The sequence below is a fragment of the Meles meles genome, chromosome 5, assembly GCF_922984935.1.
Source record: "Meles meles chromosome 5, mMelMel3.1 paternal haplotype, whole genome shotgun sequence".
Taxonomy (NCBI): Eukaryota; Metazoa; Chordata; class Mammalia; order Carnivora; family Mustelidae; genus Meles; species Meles meles.
In genome coordinates this window covers 83,229,551-83,257,333 of record NC_060070.1, presented here as the reverse complement: position 1 = coordinate 83,257,333, position 27,783 = coordinate 83,229,551, and the positions used below count along the sequence as shown (strand labels likewise).

Genomic DNA, 27,783 nt, shown 5'->3' with positions numbered 1-27,783 from the left:
AAAATGCAAATCAAAACTACAATGAGCTACCCTGTCACACCTGTTAGAATGACTATCATCAAGAAGACAAGAAATACAGATGCTGGCCAAGATGCGGTGAAAAAGGAACCTTTTACACAGCATTGGTGAGAATGTAAATTGGTCCAGCCACTGTGGACTAATAAAATAGATCTACCATACAATCCAGCAATATAATTTCTAGGTACATTCCCACAAGAAATGCAAACAGGATTTTTTTTGAAGATTTCATTTATTTATTAGAGAGAGAGAAAATGAGACAGAGAGAGAGAGAGAACAAGATGGGGAGGGTCAGAGGGAGAAACAGACTACCTGTTGAACAGCCAGCCTGATGCAGGACTGGCTCTTGGGACTCTAGGATCATGACCTGAGCAGAAGGCAGACACTTAATGAACTGAGCCACTGAGGCACCCCACAAACAGGATTTTGACAAGATGCATACCCTCCTATGCCTATCACAGCATTATTCATAATAGCTAGAATATGGAAAAACCCATATGCCCATCAGTGGATAAAAAAGATATGATGTTACATATATATGATAGAATGTTACCTGGCCACGAAAAGGAATTTATGATGACATGAATTGACCTTAAGCACATTACATTAAGCAATATAAGTCAGACAGAGAAAGAGAAGTACTGTAGGATATCACTTATGTGTAGAATCTAAAAAAATTAAACCTGTAAAAACCAGAGAGTAAAATGGTAGTTACCAAAGGATGAGAGGTGCGGAGATGGAGGTCAGGGCGATAGGATATAAGGGCACAAACTTGTAGGGAGTAGTAAATATGCCACAGAAATTTCATGCACAGTATAATGAATATAAACAATAATACAAACTATAACTATTTAATGCAATAAATATTACTACATTAGTAAACATTATATAAATGTGTTAAAAGTACCAGTCTGCATATACCTTAAAATTTACATATTACAGGTCAGATTTATTCAATGGAAAAAGAAAAGCACTATTCACAGACCAAAAATTTTTCATTTGATAAATATTTTGTTATCATATTTGTTGTTCTTTTAAAACTTCGCTGTTTTTCAGTTATCTATTGAAAAAACGTTCATCTCATATATTTGTAACACCCATCCAGTACTTGCAGTTTTCCTTGTATTCCCTTTTATTAATTGCCCCTATCTTTTGAAGTCTAACTTCTCAACAATATTTTAACTCCCTAGATTTAAAATTCTTCTACCATTTTCAGCAGCCCCCTTTCCCACATCCCTCCAGCTTGTTCTATAAATGTCCTTGTAGCCTGACTTGGAGAGCCCTCTACTGGCCTGATGCTATGTCAAAAACCATTTTCTTCAGCTTTCAAATGCATATTAAGATACACACATTTTTGATAATATAATAATTGTATAATTCAAGCTAACCCTTTATTCAGATAAATAAAGTTACAAGGAGAAACTGCATGATTCTATAAAACTGTTATCAAAGCAAATTACACTACTTACATAGTACATAAATACCACTGTTAAATAACTACACTATTAATCCCAGTACCATAGAGCCTTACTATCATGGGATAGAACTAAAAGATGAGACCATATTGCAATGAGGTATTCTGATGTATTAGTAACTGAAGTATGGTAAGCAAGCTGGAATCTCTGTTAAATGCTTCTGCCTTAAGTAAGTCTGAAGATTAGTTGGTCTTCAATATTTCCTGACTTTAACATACCAATTCCTTTAATTAAAAAAAAAAGTTTGAAAATTTAAAGGAGGAAAAAAATTCCACTTAAAATGACTTTTTTAAATTCCAGAAATAAAGACAAAACAATTTCCATAAATAGAAATATATACTGCCATAAAGTTATTAGTCCTCACTTTTGATCCCAATAAAAATGCCAATAGTTTTTAATGTTGTGGAAGTAAACAAGCCAAATAGAAAGTCTATATAGAAAACCACACAAACAAGTTTTAAGAAAAATTCTTAAAAAGAGTATGAGAAAGTCACCTTTTCAGTTGTATAAACTTTGTTATAAGGCCTTATATACCATGTGTTCCCATTAGACTGTACTCTCAGTGACAAAACCAACCTCATTCACATTTCTATTCCTTGCACCTAGACATTGCCTCACCCAGAGTGAACATAAATTTTGAAGAAATGGGTAAACATGTTTACCTATATGGCCTCTCCCTCTGTAGTTTGAGGTCGATGAAGGTAGGAACCATTCTTCACCTTGGTGACCTCACAACTTAAGACAGTGGATGTTTAGTAACTATTCTCTCAGATGGGTTCATTAGTGAAGACAGGACTTATTTATAAAATAAATACTTATTAGAATTAGAGAAACTTCATAGTAGAAAATAACAGATATAGGAAAAGAAATAGAATGACACAAATAGAAAGAAAATATTATGATAAATTCAGAAAATGTATTTTCAAGTCAAACTATCGACAAAAAGCTAATTCTTTTATATGTACAGGGCTTATAAAATTAATAAGCAAAAAACCAATACCTAACAGAAAAACCGAAGTATGGATAAGAAATAACATTTCACAGAAAAGAAATATAAATGGGACTTAAATATATAAAAAGAAATTCAACATCACTCAGGAGGAAAACATATTAAAACCATATGAAGAAAAGAAGAAAGATCTCAAATTAGCAACCTAACTTTATAGCCTAAATCTGGAAAGAAAATAAACTAAACCCAAAACTATCAGAAGGAATGAAATAATAAAGATTCAAACAGTGATAAATGAATAGGGGATATAAAAACAATACAGAAAATTAATGAAATGAAAATGTGGTTCTCTGAAAAAAACTCAGCAAAATTGATAACCTTTACCCTAGATGGACAAAGGGAAAAGACTCTAATTACTAAAATCAGAAATGAAAATAATAACACTATCAACTCTATAGACATAAAAAGGATTATGAGTACTGTGAACAATTAATTATATACCAACAAATTGGATAAACCAGATACAATGGACAATTTCCTAAAAACATAAAACCTACCAAGACTAAATCATGAAGAAACAGAAAATCTGAGCAGACCTATCTATTAAGAGATTGAATCAGTAATCAAAGATCTCCTCCCACTGCTCTACCGCTCCACTGCCCACCCCGCCCCCCAAACACAAAGCCCTAACCCTGGACCTGATGGCTTCACTGGTGAATTCTACCAAACATGTAAAAAAAGAATACCAATCCCTTTCAAACTTTTCCAAACACTGAAAGAGGAGAAACTACATGTCCTAAGTCCTTCTGTGAAGACAGCATTATTTTGATACCAAAGCCAGACAAAAACACTAAAAACAAAACTACAGGGGCACCTGGCTGGCTCAGTGGGTTAAGTCTCTGCCTTCAGCTCAGGTCATAGTCTCAGGGTCCTGGGATCGAGCCCCACATTGGGCTCTCTGCTCAGCAGGGAGCCTGCTTCCCTTCCTCTCTCTCTCTGCCTGTCTCTCTGCCTACTTGTGATCTCTCTTAAAAAAAAAACAAAAAAAAAACTACACACCAATATCCCTGACGCAAAAATCCTCAACATGATATTAACAAACTGAATTCAGCAGTATATTAAAAGGATTATAATCTATGACCAAGTAGGATTTATTCCTGGAATACAAGCATGGTTCAACACATCAAAACTGATCAATGTAATAGACCATATTAATAGAATAAAGGGGAAAAAACCCCACAATCATCTCAAGTGATGTTGAAAGTATATGACAAAATTCAACATCCTTTGGTGATTAAAACACAAAAAACTAGGAACAGAAGGAAACTATCTCACAATAATAATGCTATACAGAAAAAAACCCACAGCAAAGATTACACTCAATGGTGAAAGACTGAAACTTTTTCTCTAAGATCAGGAATTAGGCAAGGATACCCATTTTTACCACTTCTATTCAACAAAATATTGGAAGTTATAGCCAGAGCAATTAGGCAAAGAAAAGAAATACAAGACATCTAAATTGGAAAGGAAGACATGAAATCATCTGTTCAGGTGATACAATCCTATATGTAGAAAATCCCAAAAATTCCACAAAAAGCCTGTTAGAGCTACTGAATAAATTCAATGAAGTATTAGGATACAAAATCAACAGACAAAAATTTGTTGTATTTCAATGTACTAACAACGAACACTCTGGAAAAGAAATAATGAAAACAATCCTATTTACAAAAGTATCAAAAAGAATAAAATACTTAGGAATTAACCAAGGAGATAAAAGATGTGAATAATAAAAATGACAAAATACTGCTGAAAGAAAATGAAGACATAAATAAATGGAAAAACATCCCATGTTCTTAGTATTGTTAAGATGTTAATATTAGTCAAAATTATCTACTGCAATCCCTATCAAAATCACACTTTTTTTTAAGAAAGAGAAAAACATAAAATTCATATAGAATCTCAGTGGACCACAAACAGCTTAAACAATCTTAAAAAAGAGAACAAAACTGGGGAACTCATACTTCTGGATTTCAAAACAGTGTGGTACTGAATAACGAAAGACACATATAGATCAATGGAATGGAGTCCAGAGTCCAGAAATAAATCCTGGCATACCTGGTCAAATGATTTTTAACAAGGTTCCAAGACCATTCAATGTGGAAGTCTCTTCCACAAATGCTGCTGGGAAAACAGGATTATCCACATGCAGAAAAATGAAGCTGAACCCTTACCTAATAACAAATAGAAAAATTCACTGAAAACAGATCAAAGACCTAAACATAAGACCTAAAACTATAAAACTCCTCGAAGGAAACATGTGGCAAAAACTTCAAGACATTGAATTTGTCAATGAGTTCTTGGCTATGACACCAAAGGCACAGGCAATAAAAGAAAAAGTGAACAAACTGGACTTGAAACATTAAGAATTTTGTGCATGAAAAGACACTACCAACAGAGAAAACAATCATTAGAATGGGAAAAAATACTTGCAAATCATATATTTAATAAAGGATTACTATCTAGAATATAGATAGAATTTTTAAAACTCAACAACAAAAAACAAGTAACCAATTCAAAAATGGGCAAAGAACTTGGAAAAGACATTTTCTTTAAGAAGTTATACAAATAGCCAATAAGCCATAAAAAGATGTTCATATCATTAATCATTAAGAAAATGCAAACCAAAACTACAATGAAATGCCACCTCATATCCCCTGGGATGGCTACTATCAAAAATCTAAAAGTAACAAGTATTGGTGACAATGTGGAGAAACTAGAACCCTTGTACACTATTGGTGGAAATCCAAAATGGTACAGCCACTGTGGAAAACAGTAAGGTTCTTCCTCAAAAAATTAAAAATAGAATTACTATATGATCCAGCAATTCCACTTTTTGATATTTATTCCAAAAATTGAAAGCAGGGTCTGGGGGCGCCTGGGTGGCTCAGTGGTTTAGGCCACTGCCTTCGGCTCAGGTCATGATCTCAGGGTCCTGAGTGATCTCTCTCTGTCAAATAAACAAATAAAAAAAAAAATCTTAAAAAAAAAAAAAAGGGAAGCAGGGTCTGCAAGAGATATTTATATATCCATATTCAAATAAATATTAAAAATGTCCACAACAGCATTTTTCACTACAGCTAATATGTAGAAGCAAACAGGGGCACCTGGGTGGTGCCCAGGGTCTAGGCATCTGCCTTGGTTCAGGTCATGATCTCGGGGTCCTGGGATCGGTCCCTGCACTGGGCTCCCCAGTCAGAGGGGAGTCTGCTCTTCCCTTTCCCTCGGCCCTTTCCCCTGCTTATGCTCATGGTCTCTTTCAAATAAATAAAAAAATCTTTAAAAAATGTGGATGCGAACAAAGTGCCTGTCAAGAAAGGAATGAATAAAACAAAACGTGGCTATAATGGAATATTATTCAGCCTTAAAAAGGAAGAAAATTCCGACACACTATGGCACGGATGAACCTTGAGGAAACTATGTTAAGTGAAAAATTCAGTCACAAAAAGACAAATACTGTATGATTTATTTAAAATAAGATTTTAGAGTAATCAAAATCATGGAGAATGAAAGTAAAACAGTATTGCCAGGGGTTGGGAAGGTGAGTGGGGAGTTATTGTTTAATGGGTACAAAGTTTTAATTTTATAAGACACAAAGAGGTATGGAAATGGATGGTACTGATGGTTGCACAATACTGTAAATGTATCTGACACCCCTGAACTATATATTTAAAAATGGTTAAGACGGGGAAAAATGGTTAAGATGGTAGATTTTATATGTATCTTACACAATCTTAAATTTTTTAAAAAACCATGGTGAGAACTCCCTACCCTACCTTACATAAGAGAAGGGTAAACATCTCACAGTTTGATAACACAGTAGCAATTTGATAATATCAATAAAAATGACTAACTCATACAACAACTATAAATTTCACTTGAGAATTTAACTTACAAAAATACTTGCATATGAGCAAAACAGTATTTTCAAAAGGTTGTTCTTCACATTATTTACAGTAGCCCCAAATTAGAAACAACTTAAATTCTGACTAGTAGGGATAAGATGAATAAATTATGCTATCTCCACACAACAGGAAATCAATCAGCTATAAAAGAAAAGAAAGGGATGTTATCCTTGTAAAGATATAGAAATAATTACTGTATTTGTTTAACTGAATTACAGTTGACTCACACTACATTAGTTTCAGGTGTACAAAACTGTGACTCAACAAGCCTGTATGTTATACTGTGCTCACATGTGTAGCTGCCATTGGTCATCATACAACACTATTACAATACCACTGACTAGATTCCCTACCCTGTACCTTTTATCTCCCATGACTTATTCACTCCATAACAGGAAGCCTGTACCTCCACTCCCCTTCACCCATTCTGCCCATTCCCCTAGGCAACCATCAGTTTGTTCTCTGTATTTATGAGTCTGTTTTTGCTTTTTTAATCACTGTATTTTAAATAATTTAACGTAATGTAAAGGGAAAAAGCAAAGCACTGAATAATGTATATGTCTTGATTCTTTCTGTGAAGATAGGGAAAAATACATTTATATCTGCTAATAACATACATTAATTCTGGAAAGATATATTAGAAACTGGTAACAGTAATTCCTTATGTGTGTGGGGAGGGAATATAAATTGGACATCTGGAAAACAGTTCTTGGACATCTTTTATTATGTATATAAATTTGAACCGTGTGAATGGATTAATTAAAAGGGATCCTTATCTTACAAGCTAATTATATAATTAACACATGCTTTACTAATAAAACAACAACTACAAAATTCTCTATATCATACCTGCAAACCAGTCACATAAGAATCTTCGCAGTTTACATAATGTCCCAACATGGCATGTTGTGCCCGTAATTCATTATCCCTTATCCTCTCATGTAGGTGCGTAATTTGTTGTTTCTGCCTGCAAAACATAAATTGAGGTGACATTATAAAGAATATGCTTTTCTAAGAGAGTAATAAAAGCAGAATTTTAAGTTTTCTAATAGTTTGATGTAAGAATTAAAAGTATTATCAACCTTAAAATTCATAATAGGGAATTTTTCAAAACCACAGCTATGAGCTGTGGACCACAGAAGAAGTTTATTTATAATGTAGAATACTTCTGGCATTTTATAAAATATAATCTTAGTAGAATACTCTTCTTACATAATAACAAAGTCACATTTTGCTTGCTTTCTTCTTGTTACCTAATATAATAAATGTTATGTCCTCAGTTTGGAATTCCTTTACCTTAAAAACCATTATTTTCATTCATATAAATTCCATTTAACACTGACATTACTCAGAATCTCACTGTCAGAAATGAAAGGTATTTTCATAAACATCATCTTGCCCAACTGCTATTCTGTGCCTGTATCTTCTCAACATCATCCTAGGTTACACAGGCTACACATAGGCATCACCAATGACAGAGAATTCACTTGGTGACAGATTTAGATTTGGACAGCTTAGACATTTCACTTTTTTTTAAATCTTTTAATTTTTTTTATAAACATATAATGTGTTTTTAGCCCCAGGTGAATTGCCAGGTTTACACACTTCACAGCACTCACCAAGGCACATACCACTCCCCTCTCCCCACCCCCTTCCCCCCAGCAACTCTCAGTTTGTTTTGTGACATTAAGAGTCTCTGATGGTTTGTCTCCCTCCCTATCCCATCTTGTTTCATTTATTCTTTCCTAACCCCCAAGCCCCCCACATTGCATCTCCACTTCCTCATATCAGGGAGATCATATGATAGTTAGACATTTCACTTTAACATAACTTTGTGTTGGAAACAGATACCATGCAGTTCAAATCTTTATTCAACAGCTTACTGCTTACTTTAATCAAGTTATTTAACTTCTCTGTTTATACATCCTTTATACAGCTGACATTTCAACAGTGTGGGGTGGGGTTTACAGGCACTGACCCCTGACCTCCTGCACTGCCACACAGTTGAAAATCTGCATATAATATTTGACTCCTCCAATTTAACTACAAATAACCTATTGTTTACTGGAAGCCCTACTAGTAATGTGAACAGTTGACTAACACAACTTTTGTATACTTTATGTATTAAATACTATATTCTTACAATAAAGCTAGAGAAAATGTTATTAAGAAAATCATAAGGAACAGAAAATACACTTATAGTACTGCATTTGTTGGAAAAAATCCATGTGTAAGTGGACCCATGTAGTTCAAACCTGGGTTGTTCAGGGTCAACTGTATTTGAAAACTGTTAGGTACCAGGCATCAGGTTAAGAGCTCATCTTTAATAACTAGTCTCATAATAAGATTATGAGGAAGAAAGAGCTTTTAAGAAAAAGTACATGGGGGACGCCTGTGTGGCTCAGTGGGTTAAAGGCTCTGCCTTTCGCTCAGGTCATGATCCCAGGGTCCTGGGATCGAGCCCCGCATCGGGCTCTCTGCTTGGCAGGGAGCCTGCTTCCTCCTCTCTCTCTCTCTGCCTGCCTCTCTCCCTACTTGTGATCTCTGTCAAATAAGTAAATAAAATCTTTAAAAAAAAAAAAGAAAAATTACATGGGTAAACAAATAACTTGGTATTTACTAAAATTACTTACAAGTAACTTTTGGAGCAAGTTAGTTGTATGTTTCAGACTGTATCAAAAAGCTTATTCTACTCAGAGCCACTTAATGTTTTATGTACACCATCCTTTAAGAAAATTCATATAGAAAACCTCAAATAGTTAACAGATGAATTAGGAGAGATTAGTCATAACACTTCAAAGATTTAAAGCTTTACAAAAGAAAACTAAATGTCCTCTTCTGGCCAATACAGAGTAACAGAAACCAGTTGTGCTCTTCTGCCTGACACAACTACGAAACAGAACAAAATACAGGAAACAACAACTCTCAAAACTCTGGACGTTGGTTATTTAGGAACAGAGACTTCTGGGAGATGGGCAACAAATGAGGTGAGCTGAATGACTGCTAGAGCCTACTGCTTCAGGTCCCACCCAACATAGGTAAAGAGCCCTCTCTGAGCTGAAAGGACAAAGCTGGGATACTGGAAAAATGAAGACAACTAGAGTTCACAGTGCAGTCATCCTGACTATTCAGTATATATCACTATATATATCACTATTTGGAGTGATAATAAATAAACACATGAGGAAAACTACTTAAAGTGCACATGTGCAGGGATGATGGTCAACCAAAAAGATTAGAAGGAACAGCACCTGAGGCTTGCTTACTTGGGGCCTAGAATTGTGCCTGTTTTCAAATGCCATGTGGAAAACTTCCTAATTCACAGGGCATCATTTAGCAGCAATTTTCAACAAAGGTCAATTGTGACTGCAGAACAAAGTTCAGAAATATAAAAATATGTGACATGCAAAAAAAGCTAAAATTCGTAATGTCTGGTACTGCATCAAAAATTACCAGGCATGCAAAGCAGGAAAAGAAAAAAGAAAAGAAAAACTAGTCAACTGAAAGTGAACCAGAATTGACACAGATGACAGAATTACTAGACAAAGAGTCTAAATTGGTTATTAGAACTGTTTTTATATGTTCAAAAAACTAGATTAATTATGTTAAATAAAGACATAGAAAACATAAATAGGGGTGCCTGAGTGGTTCAGTGGGTTAAAGCCTCTGCCTTTGGCTCGGGTCATGATCCCAGGGTCCTGGTATCGAGCCCCACACTGGGCTCTCTGCTCAGCAGGGAGCCTGCTTCCCCCTCTCTCTGCCTGCCTCTCTGCTTATTTGTGATCTCTCTCTCTGTCAAATAAATAAAATCTTAAAAAAAAAAAAAAGAAAAAAAAGTATTATCCTGAATGGGATTAAAAGCAGATTACAATTTGCAGGAGAAGATTAGTAAATTCGAAGACAGCAATAAAAACTATCCAAAAAGAAATAGAGAAAAAAAGACAAATAGAAAAAAACTCAAGTGCATCAGTGAGCTGTGGGATTTAAGAGACTGAACATACTGTAATTAGAATCCCTAAAGTGGGGGGGAGGGACGAGAAAAATATTTTGTAGAAAACTGGCCAATGTTTCCAAACTTAATGAGAACTATATACCCATAGATCTAAGAAGATGAGAAAACCCCAAGCGCAAGTAACATGAAGAAAACTAAACCAGGGGCACCTGGGTGGCTCAGCGGGTTAAAGCCTCTGCCTTCGGCTCGGGTCGTGATCCCAGGGTCCTGGGATCAAGCTCCGCGTCGGGCTCTCTGCTTGGCTGGGAGCCTGCTTCCTCCCCTCTCTCTCTCTCTCTGCCTCTCTGCCTACTTGTAATCTCTATCTGTCAAATAAATAAATCTTTAAAAAAAAAAAAAAAAAAAGAAAACTAAACCAAGGATCATCTAAATCAAATAGCTTAACATCAGTGATAAAGAGAAAATCCTAAAAGTAGTCAGAGAACAAAGGATAAATTTATTCAGGGAGACAAAGCTAAACAAAATAGCAGATGTCTCATCTGAAACAATGCAAAGAAGACAGTAAAGTACTTTAAAGTATTACATTAAAGTATTAAAATTTAAAAGCTATCAATCTAGAGAATTTTTTTACCCAAGGTAAACTTGAAGCAAAATAAGAACTATCAACCTAGAATCATTCATCTAACAAAAGTATCAAAGACAGAGGTAAAAACAGGTTGTTTTTTAACTGATTAAAAAAAATTTTTTTTTTAATTTCTTTTCAGCTTTTAACAGTATTCATTGTTTTTGCACCACACCCAGTGCTCCATGCAAAACGTGCCCTCCCTATTACCCACCACCTGGTTCCCCCAACCTCCCACCCCCCGCCCCTTTAAAACCCTCAGGTTGTTTTTCAGAGTCCATAGTCTCTCATGGTTCATCTCCCCTTCCAATTTCCCTCAACTCCCTTCTCCTCACCATCTCCCCATGTCCTCCATGTTATTTGAAAAACAGGCTTTTTTAAAAACTTAAAAGCTGAAAGAATCTATCACAGCAACTTCAACTACAAGAAATGATACAGGAACACCTCCAGGCAAAAGGAAAATACCAAATGAAAACATGGACCTACACAAAAGGAAGAAGAGCACCCAAAATGACAACTACATGAGCAAATACATTACCATTCTTATTATTTAAATCTCTTTAAAAGACAATGGACTGTGTAAAGCAAACAAACCAACAAAGCCATAAAGTACTGTGGGGTATATAGAGTGTAGAAGTAAAATGTATGACAAAATAGCTCACAGACTGGGAGAGGAAAACTAGAAGTATATTTTCATAAGACTCTTACATTGTATATGTAGCAGTATAGTAATTTAGTACTGCTTAAAGGTAGGCTACTGCACTTTAAAGATGTATATTACACAGTCAGTTAAGTGTCTGCTCTGGTCATGATCCCAGGATCCTGGGATTGAGTCCCACATCGGGCTACATGCTCTGTGGGGAGACTGCTTCTCCTCTGCCTGCCACTCCCCCTGTTTGTGTTCACTCATGCTCCCTCCCTCTCTCTCTCTCTCTCTCTAACAAACAAACAAACAAACAAATAAATAAAATCTTAAAAAAAAAGATGTATATCATAAACTCTACAGCAACCACTATTATAACTCAATAAAGAGTTATAGCTAATAAAGCCAACAAAGGACATAAAGGGAATTAAAAAAATATTCAACCAATTCAAGAGGAAAAAAGGGGAACAACACAGATAGGACAATTAGAAAACAAACAGCAAGACAGGAGATTTAAAATTAAACGTATCAATAATCACAAAATGTAAATGGTCTAAATAGCCCAATTAAAAAGCAGACACTCTCAGAATGGATAAAAAGAAAGATTCAACTACATGCTAGCTACAAAAACAAAAAACAAAACTCTAAATGATACAGGGGCTCCTGGGTGGCTCAGTGGGTTAAAAAGCCTCTGCCTTCGGCTCTGGTCATGATCTCAGGGTCCTGGGATGGAGCCCCACATCAGGCCCTCTGCTCAGCAGGGAGCCTGTTTCCCCCTCTCCCTCTGCTTGCCTGTCTGCCTACTTGTGACTGTCTGTCAAATAAATAAATAAAGCCTTTAAAAAATAAATAAATAAATAAAATGATGGAGTTCTTCAAAGCTTACTCCTAAAACCAATTTGGATCTAGAAGACTTATGATTGCTGATTATTTTTTCTTAAGTGAAGTATAATTGACATATAACATTGTATTAGGTTCAGGTGTTTAACAATGATTGTATATAACATACTGATGTGTATATATTATGAAATGACTTCCTCAATAAGTCTAGTTAACGTCATCTTATATTTCTTGAACACTTATGCAAGTTTTCCATTCCTTTTTGAGTCAACTGTTATTCCTTTAAAATTATTCATTTTCTTTTATGTGTTCAGATTTATTGATATACGTTTATACCAATGATTTAAAACTACTTTCTATAATTCTATAATTTCTATAATTACATCACTTTTTATTCCTAATATTGAGTCTTTCTCTTTTTCCTTAATTCGCAGAACCAGAGATTTATCCATTTGATTAATTTCTGCCCTTAGTTTTATTATTTCCTTTGTTCTCTTTTACATTAACTATTCCTTTAATGAAAGAGAAATACAATATTAGAAGAGATAAAGACCAAGAATTTTCCAAAACTGATGAAAAACATCAAACTGAAATCAAGAAGTACTTCAATCCCCAAGAATACCAAATAAGATGAAAACCATACGTAGGCCCATTATAGAAAAACTGCTGAGAACAAATGGAAAAAATGACTAAATCCAAAAAATAATATAAGAGTGCATTTAATCTGGCAGCAATAAGACTTGTGGATGACTTTTTAAGAGAAACCAGAGACAAGGGAATAGTATCTTCAGAGTGCTGAAAGAAAATAATTGCCAGTCGGAAGTACATATCAGCCAAAAATATCTTTTACAAACAAAGGTGACTTTCACAGTAGAAAAAAGATGAAAATAAACTAAATGTCCATCTACCGATAAATGGATAAAGAAAAATGTCATATATATATATATATATACACGACATATATATGTTGTATATATATGTTATTGGGAAGGGAAGGGAAGGGAAAATTAAACAAAGATGAGAGCTGGAGAAGCTTCTGGGTACCCACCAAGTCCCAGCCATTCCTTTTGCCTGGAATTGACTATAACAGATGGTGAGGTCCTGACCAGAATGGGGACCGTCACTACAACATAACAAGAAAGGAATCAAGTAGAATACCCAACAAATATCACATTTATAAATCAGAAAACAGGTTTAAAAAATTAAATCGAAACTGAAAAATCAAGGAGCTGCTACAAAACTTGTATTACTAAAGGAAATACTGGACCTAGCTAGAACTGCAGTGATCCTGTCCCTGATCCCAGTGAACAAATAAGAACATGTACAAATTCAGTCTCTAGCTGAGAAAATACAAAAAAGTAATAGCATGTATCTTTTGAGATAGGTTTAGAGGAGGTTCCTTTTGAGAAGGTTCCTTTTCTTTTCTAATTAAATTTGGTTTATGAAAAAAGTTGCCATTGTCAGTTTTAATACCATTAATGGCTTTTAAAGCCATTATGTATACTACCACCAAATGAATTATGCTCAATAGTCATCTTAAATAATTTATCAGAAATTGTTATCAAAGAGATATCCCTCATGCATTACCAAAATAAAAGGGGGGGGGGGGCTGAAATAAAGTCACAGGTAGCCAAAGGTCTAGGGTGGGAAAAGAAAGACCAATGAGATTTTATTCTTTTTAATTTTCCATGTATTTCTTTTTTCCCAAACTATTTCAAAAGAGGGCACATAATAGGAAAAACTTACAACCATTTGGAAATTTTTCCCCTATTCCATTCATTCACATTTTTTAACTACTTCTAGTCTATAAACAAGGGATAAAATACACTTTTGAAGAAACTACCTCCTCACCCTTAGCTTCCAGAATCAGCTTTCACCCATTTGGGGACAACACAAAATATGGCCCTGGGCTTTACTTTTTGAAATGTACTTCTAAATATACTTTGTATTTTTTAATTTGATGGAAAGAGGATGATCGTATTAATTTTTCTTGGACTAGTCAGAATTTTCAATTTCTTCAAAGGTGGGTCTGCCAAACAAAGTTAAGTGCATTAGCCTCAAAATACTCCCAAGGTATATTAAAAGGATTCTTATGCATTTATCTACAAAAGTTAAGATTCTGCAAATAATGAAGAATCAATAATGAAGAATAATAAAGAAATGGCCTTTGTTCTTGGTTCCTGGGAAGGCGACTCTAAATCCTTGGGAGTGTTTGTTATTCATGAGCTCCCTGAAAGACACATGTGTTTATGCTAAGAGATGACTCATGGGCCCTAGATACAAACTTTAGGATGGGGACTGTTCACCAGAAAGCCAACCACAGAACTAGAGCCTTGTGACTTTGAGTCAGTCCAACCACCAGGGAAAGAAGGAGGCTGGAGACTGAGTTCAATCATGTGGCCAATGATCTGATCAATCATGCCTACATAATGAAACTCCAATAAAAATTCTGGGAACTAGCCAGATTTGTAGTTAGTTGCTTAGAAGTCTGGTTGACCTGGAGATGTCACCGTCAAACTGGCATCAGAAGTTACACAGTCTTGTTGGGGACTATGTGCCCTTAAAGCTGTGGAATCTGATGCTAACTTAAGGGTATTTAGTGTTAAAACTGAATTGCAATACAGTAGATGGGACTGAAACAGAATACACATGGTTCTTAGAACAACACAGGTTTGAAGTGCATAGATTCACTTACATGCAGATTTTTCCAATAAATACAGTATAATACTATGAAATGTATTTTTGCTTCCTTATGGTTTTCTTAACATTTTCTTTTCTCTGATTTGCTGTAAGAGTACAATATATAATACATACAAAACACAATGCAAGCATTCATTGACTATGTTATCAGTAAGGCTTCAGGTCAACAGTAGGCTATTAGTACTTAAGTTTTGGGAAGTCAACAGTTATACATGGATTTTCAACTGTGCAGGGGGTCAGGATTCCTAACCCCGATGTTGCTCAATGATCAACTGTGGATTTAGAAACTAATTCTAAAATACTATATGCCTAGGTATAAACAACCAAAATAACTCACCTAGAAATGAACTATTGAAACTGTATTTAAATGCTCAAATCGGCTGATAAAGATAATCAAATCTCACTTCAACACCTGTGATGGAAAATACTCTTGCATAATGAAGTTCTTCTCAAAGTAAAAGGCATGTACCATAAGTTGCAATGAACAAAATCTCATGTTAACTGATCAAAATCCGTAAGGCTGGGATTTCAATAATTTTTAGTAACCATGGTATGTAAATCTCAGCTTTGCTTTGAGAAATCTGATCAAAAATCTTAGCTTATAAAGCAGATGAATTAGAAGGACATTATGAATTCAATAAAAAAGTATCCACACTATACCAAAGAATGCATTACTGATTTTAAAAGCTTACTAGTACAATTACAATAGATTTTACTTTCATATGCATTGAAGAAGAAACATATATACTGCAAATTGCAACTAATAACAAAATGAGAATTCCTCCCTAGACTGCCAGTATCATTTACTAATGGCAATAATTTACTGTGTCATTTCAGAAGGTATAACGGTTTCCTCTCTGCATCAGTCTCAAGTGCACTGACTTACCCCTAAATTTTAGCTGATCAATCCAGTAGCAAAAGCTAAGCAATCACAAAGTGCAAACCATCAGAACTACTACTACTACCAGTAACAGCACAGGCTAACCAGCAACCTTAACCTTTTTTCCATTAAAATGAAGCTATTTCTCTTGAGTGAATGCTGGTTGAATACCTGTTATGAGTAATGAAATGTTTAAGAAAGTCTCTTCTGTGAGGGGGCTCAGAGTCCACTGAGGAGAGGCAAGCACAGAAAAATAACTATTTACAAATGGTTATATATGTGGCCACTGCTTGCTAATGGTGCCTATGCATCAGGCCATATTAGGGCTTTTACATACCTTCATCCATTTAATTCTCATGCTCTAACACTAGGCATAAGAAGGGCACTGCATAGATGAATGAGACCGGATAAAGAACTGCAAAACTGAGAAACTTGAATTATTTTGGATTATTTCCTTAGTATTATTCTGCAGTATAAGAAGTTAGGAAATATATATTTTTAATAGATTATGTTGATACTTACATACATTTCTATCATAGACTGATTATTTGTGCCCCCAACAAATTTATATATTACATTCTAATGCCCAGTGTGATGATATAAGGCGGCTAGAGGCCTATGGGAGGTGATTAGGTCAGGAGGGTAGAGTCCTCATGAATAGGATTAGTGTCTTTATAAAAGAGGCCCCAAGGAACTCCCTTGCCCCTTTGAGTGAGGTTACAGCAAGAAAAGAGCCATCTATGAAACAGGAAGAAGGCCCTCACCAGATAAAAAATGTGCTGGTGCTTTGATCTTGGATTTATCCAGATCTGGGAGAAATAAAATTCTGTTGTTTATAAGTCACCCAGCCTATGGTATTTTATTATAGCAGCCCAAATAAACTAAGACACCTATTAACTTATACCAAATGGAATGGTAATTATAATCGTGTTCAAAGAAATAATAAAAGCCAATTAATTCTGAGGGAGAATGCATCCATATTAATAAAATTTTGAATCAGTCTGTTTAAAGAAAGTATTAATTTCAAGTATGTATTGATATATGTACATATTAATTTCAAGTATGATTCAAGTGAATTAAATTGTAGGTTAAAATATATATCCATTGGGTCCTAAATACACATATAAAATTCACTTGTACTAGAAATAGCTAATTTTTTTAAATTTTAAATTATTTAAAAAATTTTTTTTTAAGATTTTATTTATTTATTTGACAGAGATCATAAGCAGGCAGAGAGCGAGAGGGGGAAGCAGGCTCCCTGCTGAGCATAGAGCCCTAAGCGGGGCTCAATCCCAGGACCCTTGGAGCACCACCTGAGCTGAAGGCAGAGGCTTTAACCTACTAAGCCACCCAGGCGCCCCTTAAATTATTTATTAGCAATTTCAAGTATAACAACTGAAACTGGAATAAGTGTTCATTTTATTTTTTTAAATATTTTATTTATTTATTTGACAGACAGAGATCACAAGTAGGCAGAGAGGCAGGCAGAGAGAGAGGAGGAAGCAGGCTCCCTGCCAAGCAGAGAGCCCAATGTGGGGCTCAATCCCAGGACCCTGGGATCATGACCTGAGCCGAAGGCAGAGGCTTTAACCCACAGAGCCACCCAGGCGCCCCATAAGTGTTTATTTTCTATTAATAAAAATGAATTTTGACAAAATTGGACTCTGTCTTCCCCTCCCCCACCACCCCTCTGTGATAAAAGCTTTCCAACATTGTCGGAGCTTTCAGATACACATTAAATTAAAGAATATAATGAGGTTTAAGTAGCTGGGGTACAGGATAGTATTTGATTTGCAAGATCACCCAAAGCTGTACTGTCATACCAAAGTTGACCAAGTGAATTTTAAAAAAAAAAAGGAAAAAAAAATTACATGCATGAGGACAGATATTTGCTTGATCTGCTGGCTCAGGGCCAAGTATTTAATTTGCTTCTCCAAAGACATTAATCTTTAAAAGGATGACTCTGGGAAATTCATGCCACTAGCCTAAAAACCCACTAACAGTGAAGTGTGCATCGACTTCATCTTGCCCAGTAAAAATTTATCCAACAGAAGTTAAGATAACATCTATAGGTATTCCCTCTTTGCTTCTGACAGTCACCTGCATGGTCACTTCATCTGCTAAGGCCACCCTGGACCTCAATAAGTCATAGCCATCTCTGTATACACCTGCCAGATACAGGGAATGGGAATTCTTGTTCTCAGGTACATTGTCCAACCTCTCACAGGCTGCATGCCCAGAAATGTGATGATGTTGTTGATAGCTTCTTCAAGAGTTTTCATAGAACTGAGGGCAAAGTTCTCCTCTTTCTCAAATATGTCTCCCACCTCTTGCCAGGCAGCAGCAAATTAAGCTTCAGTACTTTCTGATGTGGTCAGACACAGTCACTTCAAGATCTTCCAGCATGTACCCATCATCAGAGCCCTCCTCAGCCAGAACCCCAGTGTCAGGATCGCAGTCCCAGACCGTGAACTTCATGGTGCAGCTAAAGGTGGCTGCAACTGCAGTGGAATCATTATCAGGCAGGTGAACCAAACTGTAACATATTCCTGGCTGATTGTAAGCGAGGCTGGGGGCTGGGATGCAACACAGCACCTCGAGGAATCCAACGGCTCCACCTGCACAGTCCCTTTCTCCAGCAGCTGGTCGTTAAGAGTATTGGTGCAGTCAAACTGGAACACGATGTGATTGGTAAACATGTGCTTGATACAAGGAACAAAATATTCCGTCTCTGCTTCCGTAAGTTGAACAGGCTCAGAAGACTTGAACAAGGATCCCAGATCCATAAACTCAGGAATGGCAGCCAATTGTTCTTGGAAAATGTCTTGCCTGGAAGGACTAACTTCTTTGGCTTAGTGGCCCCAAGTGTAACTTCTGCTTTCTGCTCAAAGACACGGGTCATAGCAAGAGGAAAAGACTTCATGTCAAAGGGCTTCTCTGAAGGCTCCAATGTGTACTGGTGGATGGCTTTCTCCATCCCTGGCACTGAAATGGTGAGGCCACTGAAGATGCACGTAGCATTCAGTGCCATCTGCCTCTCCTGTAGCACATTCAAGTAGAAAGTAGCCCTGTCCCAAACCTCATCGTCCATGTCCATCATACACCTTTGTAGGAGTACTAGGACGTTTGGGAGAAGATTCTCATTTTGAGCCCAGATTTAGCCAAAGCACTCACAGCAGCAGCTCTGACAGCCTCATTCTCCAGTACAACCCTATTAAAACTAAAGCAGATACACTTGGAGGGGACAGGCGTTCTGGGCCCTCTTTGCCCAGCAACTGCAGAATCTTAGTAGCCAGAACAGTGTGTTCACAGTCCTCAATGAATTCACAAAGGTGGGCTAGACCTGCTTCTTTACCCTCAGGGTTCTCTTCCACAATGCTGATTATGCAATCCACAACGGCCCACTTATATTCAAAGCCTCCATCATCTCAGAGCATGTTGGAGAGGAAAGTCATCACGACACGGTGCTCTTGAGGGTATTTCTGACAGAGAGTGCAAATTACCTGCACAACCATCACCCTGAACTCATCTGAGATTTTAGACACAAAAGAAGATACCTGCTTCATGAGCCTGTCCACACTGCTCTCACTCTCTGTTTTGAGAAGTGTAGTAATGGCCAGACTAGCAATGCTTCTGTTTGAGTCTGTGATCAAGTTTTCTAAGTCCAGACTGCAGGCAATAACAGCAGAGGGGTGCTTCATTGCCACCTTGTTCAAGGTCCTCACAGCTGCGTATCTCAAAGCTGGCTTAGGAGAGCTACAGTAAAGTTGAAGAATTGAAATGGCAGGTGCCAACTCCCTTGCAGTACAGTTAGGAAGATGGAAGATAGCTGATGTAGCTTCATAAATAACCATTTCATGTTTATTTCACAAGCAGCTCTCAATAAAATCAAAGAGTGGACTTTCATGGCCCTCTTCATTTTCTTTTAGTAAGCGACTGGCAATTCGGATCAGCATGCAGTAAGCAAACTGTGATTTGAGACTGGATTTAGTAAATTTATTCAACATCTTAAAAACAGCAAGGCGATCGTTCTTTTCGAGGTGATACTGGACTCCCAATGCATGGTACAGGACCATAATGTTGTCGCTGGAAGCGGCTTCTTGGGCTTTGTTGACCCAGCGCTTAACCACATCATGGCTTATCTTCATTGTATGTAAGGAAGACACCAGTGCGGAGCTGAATACGCTGGAGACTTTATCCATAATGGCCTGCAACTTTATTCCATTAGTGATTCTGCAGAGAGCCCTGATGACTGGGCCTCGGTACACATCTTTCTTTCCAGTCATGTCCTTAGTCAGAAGTTCCGTAAATTAGAAATGCAACATGGGTCTCACGGATAACATCAAGGTATTGGCAGGGTTACATTCTTTTCTGGAGGCTGTAGGGGTGAATCCATTTCCTTGCCTATTCCAACTGTAAGAGGCCACCCACATTCCTTGGCTCATGACCCCCCTCCTCCAGCAACATCGCTTCTGTGACCTGCTTCCATCGTCCCATCTCTTCATTGCGAAATAGCTAATATTTTTAAATAGCTTTTTCATAAAATCAATCACGTATCTTCCAGAATCTTCATTCATTTATCAAGTATGCAAGTGATGCCAGAGAGGCAGAGCCTTAAGAGGGAGGGCCTCAGGCCCATTGCCAGGAGGGTTCTTAATTTTGGGGGAGAAAGAATTCAAGGGCAAGCCACTTAGGGAAAGGGGAAAAGATTTATTAAGTACAGAAATAAGAAGGCTTCTACTTCACAAAGTAGTGGTCTCTCCTCCCAGGTGAGCATGAAGAACTCCCTGCCCCTGCCCTGCCTCTCACGAAGGGTTTTGTTTGTTTGTTTTTTAAGATTTTATTTATTTGACAGAGAGAGAGAAAGCAAGAGAGTGAACACAAGTGGGGGAGTGGGAGAGGAAGAAGCAGGCTCCCCACTTAGCAGGGAGCTCAATGCTGGGCTCTATCCCACGACCCTGGAATCACAACCTGAGCAAGGCAGAAGCTTAACCGACTGAGCCACCCAAGTGCTACTCCAGTAGGTCCTGCTTAATACTAGTAAATATTTAAACAAAATCTTTCAAAATTTTGACTCTTATTAAACATATTTAAATGTTTGAATTAAGATTTAATTTTAATGCTAAAATGTCTACTATCTTATCCCATATAAGCATATGAAAATAAGCAATAATTAGCATTAAGAAAAAAATACCTCTTTAAATGATTTCCCCATTACCATGATACACAAGTTTAACTATCCCTAAAGTATACATAAATTATGTAGAACCAATATACATCAAGGATAATATAATTAAGTAATATTAACATTTATTGCTCAAAATAATCAGGAGACTATTAAGTATAAAAAAATTTTTCTCAAAGCCTCAGTACTCAAAAATGCAAAATTTTTGGCCTGTCCCCCAAAATTTCTAAAATGTTTACCTGTAAGTCATTTAATTTTAAACATTCATGATGTTCATAGTTTTTGCATCTTCAGATCTAACATACATTAGTTAAAGTATTAGCACTTTAAGGTAGTTTTCCAATTTGATAGTTTCCAAGTGTAAAACACAAAGATACACCTTGTATCTTTGATAATTCATTAGCAGTGGGTTGAGCCGCTGCCTTCGGCTCAGGTCATGGTCTCAGGGTCCTGGGATCGAGTCCCGCATCGGGCTCTCTGCTCAGCGGCGAGCCTGCTTCTCTCTCTCTCTCTCTGCCTGCCTCTCTGCCTACTTGTGATCTCTCTGCCAAGTGGATAAATAAAATCTTTAAAAAAAAAAAAAAAAAAGACATAAAGGAGTTTACAAATGAGTTACTCTAATGTAAACAGGAGGGTGGTAGAAATCAGAAAGATGGACCAACAGACCAACCCTGTTCTCATAGAGGTTCACAGAGGTTTGTGGAGGGGGTGAGATGAGGGAGGGACAGACATGAGATATCATTGTATTTGTAAGATGATATTTCTTAAACTCTAAGTAGTGGATACAAAGGTATTTTTTCATAATCTACATTTCTGTATGCCTAAAATATTTAGTAATAAAAAAAAAGACTCACCGATCAATTACAATTTCTTTTTGCCTTAGCAGTCCTTCTTTTATTTTCAGCACTGATTCCCACTTACTGAAATCCTGATAGCCAGAAGGTGAATAACTTTGACGAGACAATCCAGTCAAAACCTGCACAAATATATTTATACCATTAGTATACTTAAAGTGTTTAAAAGGAATATTTCATGGTATCTAATACTTTCCCAATGATTTTCATTAAAAACAGAGAACTCGCTTTGATTTTTTTTTTAAAGACTGTCTGAAATCATACTTTGAATACAACATAACTTGGAAGAATTTCTAGGAAGTGAAGTAAAAGTACAAGTCTAATAACTGGTGACAATAGAATATTTAATCTGGTTTATTTTAACACTATAAATAAGATTTCATTCTCATTATCTTGTGGACACTTTCAGGAAATGAGAGATTAATCACTCACTGCTTAAGGAAGAAATATAATAAGAAAATGTGCCATGATTAGACTAGACAAACATTATATGAAAGGTTTCCACAAGGAAATAAAAATTAGTACCTGTAGCATACAGACTTCAAATTGTCACCTATCACATCAGATTTATTTACATTAAACTTTCAAAAGCAAAAATACTTTCACAAAATAGTAAACATATTTATAGAAAATAGGACTTAAATAGGTATAATCTGGTTGGGTGATTACTGGCCTCCAGTATAAATTACATAATTTAGAAAAAATGTGCTTAGAATTTAAGAGAAATTTCAAATATTTAAGAGAAATCAACACTGATAAAAACCAATATGGCAGATATCCTCAAATTCTTATGATTGAAACAAAAAAGAAAACCTTAATATACTAGTAGCCATAGATTGAATTGTATCTCCTCAAAAAGGTATGTTGAAGTACTAACCCCTAAGTACCTCAGGATGTAACCTTCTTTGGGAACAGGGTCTTTACAGACATAGTCAAGTTAAGATGAAATCCCTGGGGTGGGCCCTAATCCAATATGACTGGTATCCTATGTAAAGGTGAAATTTGAACACAAGTACACACAGAAGACTGTAAAGAGATACAGAGAAAACACCAACTGAAGATGAAAGCAGAGATAGCAGTGATGCATCTACACACCAAGCAACACAGACGATTGTCAGGAACCCACAAGCAACTCAGCATGGAATAGAAGATTCTTCTTCACGGGCTTCATCAGAAACCAACTGAGCCAACACCTTGATTTTGGACTTCTAACTTTCAGAACTGTGAGACAATAAATTTCTGTTGTGTAAGCTACCCAAGTTTGTATCTTTTGTTATGGCAGCTGTGGGAAACTAATACAACTGGTAAATCCAATACCAAGGAATAAATCCAATACAAGGAATAAATTCCTTGGCAAGCTAAATAATCTCACGGAAACTCCAAAACAACTTTAGGAAAATTCAAATGTGCAGTGATATTTTTATTCTTTGTTTTCCAAAGACGCGACTGGCAAGACCTACTTCCAAATAAACCACTAATTTTGTAACACCAACTAGTCCTAGATTAACCCTTTAAATTATTATTTTCAAGTAATACCAAGACAAGATGTTTCAGGCAGAAGACAAGACAAAACAAGATGAACAGACTAGGAAGGACAGAAACCAGGAGATAACAGGATACATAGCTTTGTCATATGGGCAGATATTTGGAGTTTAAATGACATAGGGTTACAAGGGGCAGGTTAGTCTGAATTTCATTCTTTCCTTTGCCTAACACACAACCCAGACTAATATTCAGCCATATGCCCTAGTACAGATATGTTAGTTTCTACAATACTAAAGTGTTTTTAATGTGGTTGCTAATTAGCTGTTGCCCAAACCCCTGGAAGGTTCTCCAATATCCAACAAATCAAGAGTTTTTGGCATTAAAAGGGGTTTTCAAGATGCTCCATCCATAAATGGCATCCTTTCTGATTACTTGGTTCCCTACACTGCACTAGTCAACCCTCCAAAATGTTTCCATCTCAACACTACCTACCAGCTTATAATTAGTTGGCAGAACTAAACAGGTTTGAATCCTGGGCACTCCAACAAAAGAGCATGTTATCTTAAGTACCCCCCTGTGTCCACTATGGCCTAAATAATGTATTCACAAAATTTCATATCATCACATGGGCTGAAAACATTTTTTTAAAGATTTTACTTACTTGAGAGAGAGAAAATGAGAGACAGAGCATGAGTGGAGGGGGAGGGGCAGAGAAAGAGAGGGAGAAGCAGAATCCCCCTAAGCAGAGAGCCTGATGCGGGGCTCAATCCCCAGGTCCGCAAGATCATATACTTGAGCCAAAGGTAGATGCTTAACTGACTGAGCCACCCAGGCACCCCTGAAAATATTTTTGAAAATAACTGCTCTTAGGAGCTGAGAGAGGATTCAGCACCATAAATATTGCTGATTCTATGAGACAGTCTCTACTTACTGCAACTCCAAGTTATTAAATGACTATCAATTTAGTGGGTAAGTCATTTAATGAAATTTATTTTGTCAAGTTATAACTCAAGCAGGAATTCATTAAAACTAGTAAAAGCTGGGGCACCTGGGTGGCTCAGTGGGTTAAACCGCTGCTCTCAGCTCAGGTCATGACCTCAGGGTCCTGGGATCGAGTCCCGCATTGGGCTCTCTGCTCAGCAGGGAGCCTGCTTCCCTCTCTCTCTCTCTGCCTACCTCTCTGCCTACTTGTGATCTCCTCTGTCAAGTAAATAAATAAATAAAAATCTTTAAAAATAAAAAACTAATAAAAGCTAAGCAAAATAAAAGACCATATCAACAATTTCAAAACTCAATATAAGATTTGGAAATTATCAGAATGATTTGGTAAACCATTTGTGCTAGAATTTATAATACCAAATATTTCCATTTATTTGGTGCCTAAAAGTGAATACACACAAACACACACACACACACATACACACTGAGTTATCTATTGTCTCCCCTTCCAAAGATCTAAAAAAGGTTCCACTATTTCTAAGTATCACACATCAGGAATGACTGATACCATAATATCTGAAGCTTTGTTTTACCGCCTGTATCTTTTGCCTATTTCAATAAGACAAGTGCCCACAACTCAAAAAAGTCATCAAAAACAACATCAACAAAAAGTGCCCAAGCAACACATGATGATCTTGTGAAGAAAACATTAACTTTTCTATTCTTCATAAGTCATCTGCTAAAGAATTTCCCCACAGCAGACAACCTCTTAAGGAGAAGCCTTTTCTTGTTTTGAAACACTTGTTGGCATCAAGAAAGAGAGAGTAAAGGGGAAGAAAAGGGGGTTTTTCAAGAGAAAAGCAAATAACGATACCACTTGAGTGTACAGCACTGGAATCACTTGCAGAATGCACTGCTAAAGTACTTGCCAGATACTTCTATGAATATACATAAAACAAAATATGAAAATTTATTCATCTGATTTGTAGCTCCCTTGACCTACACCCTTTGGAAAACAAATCAAAATTGCACTATGAAACTGAGCAAAGAGGAATAAAGAAAATGAGGAAAAGAAAGCCTTCCCCTGTAAATAAGATGCTCTAATATTTTAAAAAAAAAAGTACTGAAAGTTAGTAAATATCAAAAGTTCCTATCACAAGAAAAAATTTTTTTTGTAGTTTTGTATGGTGACAGATGATAACTAGACATAGTGGTGATCATTTCACAGCATATACAAATACCAAATCATCGTGTTATACACCTAAAACTAGTATAATATTAAATGTTAATTATACCTTAATTTTTTTTTGTTTTTGTTTTTGTTTTTTTGTTTTTTTAATTTTTTTTCCATTTTATTTATTTTTTTCAGCGTAACAGTATTCATTGTTTTTGCACAACACCCAGTGCTCCATGCAAAACGTGCCCTCCCTATTACCCACCACCTGTTCCCCCAACCTCCCACCCCTGACCCTTCAAAACCCTCAGGTTGTTTTTCAGAGTCCATAGTCTCTTATGGTTCGCCTCCCCTCCCCATACCTTAATTTTTAAAAAATGTAATATACAAGAATTACCTAGATAGTAGCATGATAGTCTTCCTTACTAAATTTCAACCCTGATTCATAAAAACAGTTTAAAAAGGAGAACACAAAATCTGACAAAACTGTCATAAATTCCCTCCCTGGAAATTTCATCAACAAGGGAGGACTCACACTCATCACAGAAGAGGAGACTTATAATCAATGCTGCACTCAGCCAAACTTTCTCACAGACTATCATATCTCCCATCTATTCTTCTAAAGACCCATCTATCTTTCCTAAAATTCATTTCCTCTTCCCTTAGAGGCCTACATCCTGCTCCCCAACTTTCCCCATTAATATGATTTTTAATCCTGGATTGTAATCTGCCTCTTAAGGAGTTCCTCATTTTCCCCTGCTTATCTTCCATGTGTACATGAGGTACATGTTAATAAACTTGTTTTTCTCTTATTCACCTGTCTTTTATTACAACAGTCTCAGCCAAGAACTCAGAGTCAGAGGAAAATTTTTTTCCTCCCCCACATCCACCTACGAACTAATTCTTAAGAATTGTTAATACTCTAGAACACAGAAGCATTCTCTTAAGACAGAGGACAACCCCATTCCCTAATATGAGAAGAGGAAAAGATTTTATATAGTCCATTATAAACACATTTAGCCCATTAGCAATACATTTTTGAACATATCTTTACCCCCAAGTAGTCAGAAAACAATTAAGAATTTCTATTCTATAAATCATAACTGGTCATGAGAGGCATACCAGTTTGTGGCAGTTATGTATCGATAGTAAAATACACATTTATATCATATTCTAGAAAGCATAGGTACTCTTTTGAAAGAATCTGAATAAGACGCACTGAAGAGATCTTTGAATCTTTCTAGAAAAAAAATGTATCAAAATTCACATATCAATAAAATAGAAAATTACTGTTATGATACTGTTCTACTTAGGATTTCAAGTAGTCAGTCATGTTTCTACATGACTATACCCAATATAAGTAATCAAGGAGACACAGGCAACTTAATAATTTGTACTTATAGCTTATGAATAATAATAAAACTTTAACTAGACACGAACATGAAATCTAAAGGATAATTATAAAGCCATGTAACTATATGAGCTAATTTGAAGTATGGAACAGAAAGGATGTCATCAAAGTAACATTTCAAAATCTGTGCAGGTGAAACAAGGACACGTTTTACAAGTAAACATTTTCCAGACATATTTGGGATTAGAAAGTATTTTATATTCAAATTACCAAATTCAAGGAGAGAAGAGAATCCGTTTAAATGTTTTCCTACAAATGTAGAAGATATACTATTGCAACGGTGGTTTATAGAAGAATACAGTAGTTTACCGCCCAAGAAGAATCATTACTCTTCTGCATCTACACCCCAACCATCCAGACTTATAGACCCTAACTACACACATAGGCATCTCTTATTGTAAACTGCCAATTCTACTCTTATTATTGAATAGAGATAGCAGGCATCCACAATCCCAAATACATGCTACTTAGATGAGACCCAGATGCTGTGAAAAGTTGCCAAAATATGTCACTTAATGGTCAAACATGCTTCTAAAATAAGCTTACTATATTGCAGCTGAAAATAGCTCAAAATTCTTTGGCCTCAGCCTGGACAAATACTGTTAAATTTAGATAATCTAGTGCTACCACACTTAACAGCAATACAGCCTCTGCAGTTCTTACAAGCTCGTTATCTCTCCTTCATTTGCCTTTG

General features: G+C 36.3%; 1 protein-coding gene and 1 pseudogene across 3 annotated transcripts in view; both read right to left on the bottom strand.

Annotated features, from left to right (window-relative positions):
- CEP85L (centrosomal protein 85 like) overlaps window positions 1–27,783 on the bottom strand; it is a 167,285-nt gene that overhangs the window by 56,852 nt on the left and 82,650 nt on the right. For all 3 annotated transcript variants that reach the window (XM_046005488.1, XM_046005491.1, XM_046005489.1), the window contains exons 4-5: window positions 22,081–22,202; window positions 7,254–7,371 (exon numbers count right to left, since the gene is read on the bottom strand). In XM_046005488.1, the coding sequence (XP_045861444.1) occupies window positions 7,254–7,371; window positions 22,081–22,202 (240 nt within the window). The remainder of the gene's footprint in view (window positions 1–7,253; window positions 7,372–22,080; window positions 22,203–27,783) is intronic.
- On the bottom strand, window positions 18,082–20,351 carry LOC123941539 (annotated as a pseudogene).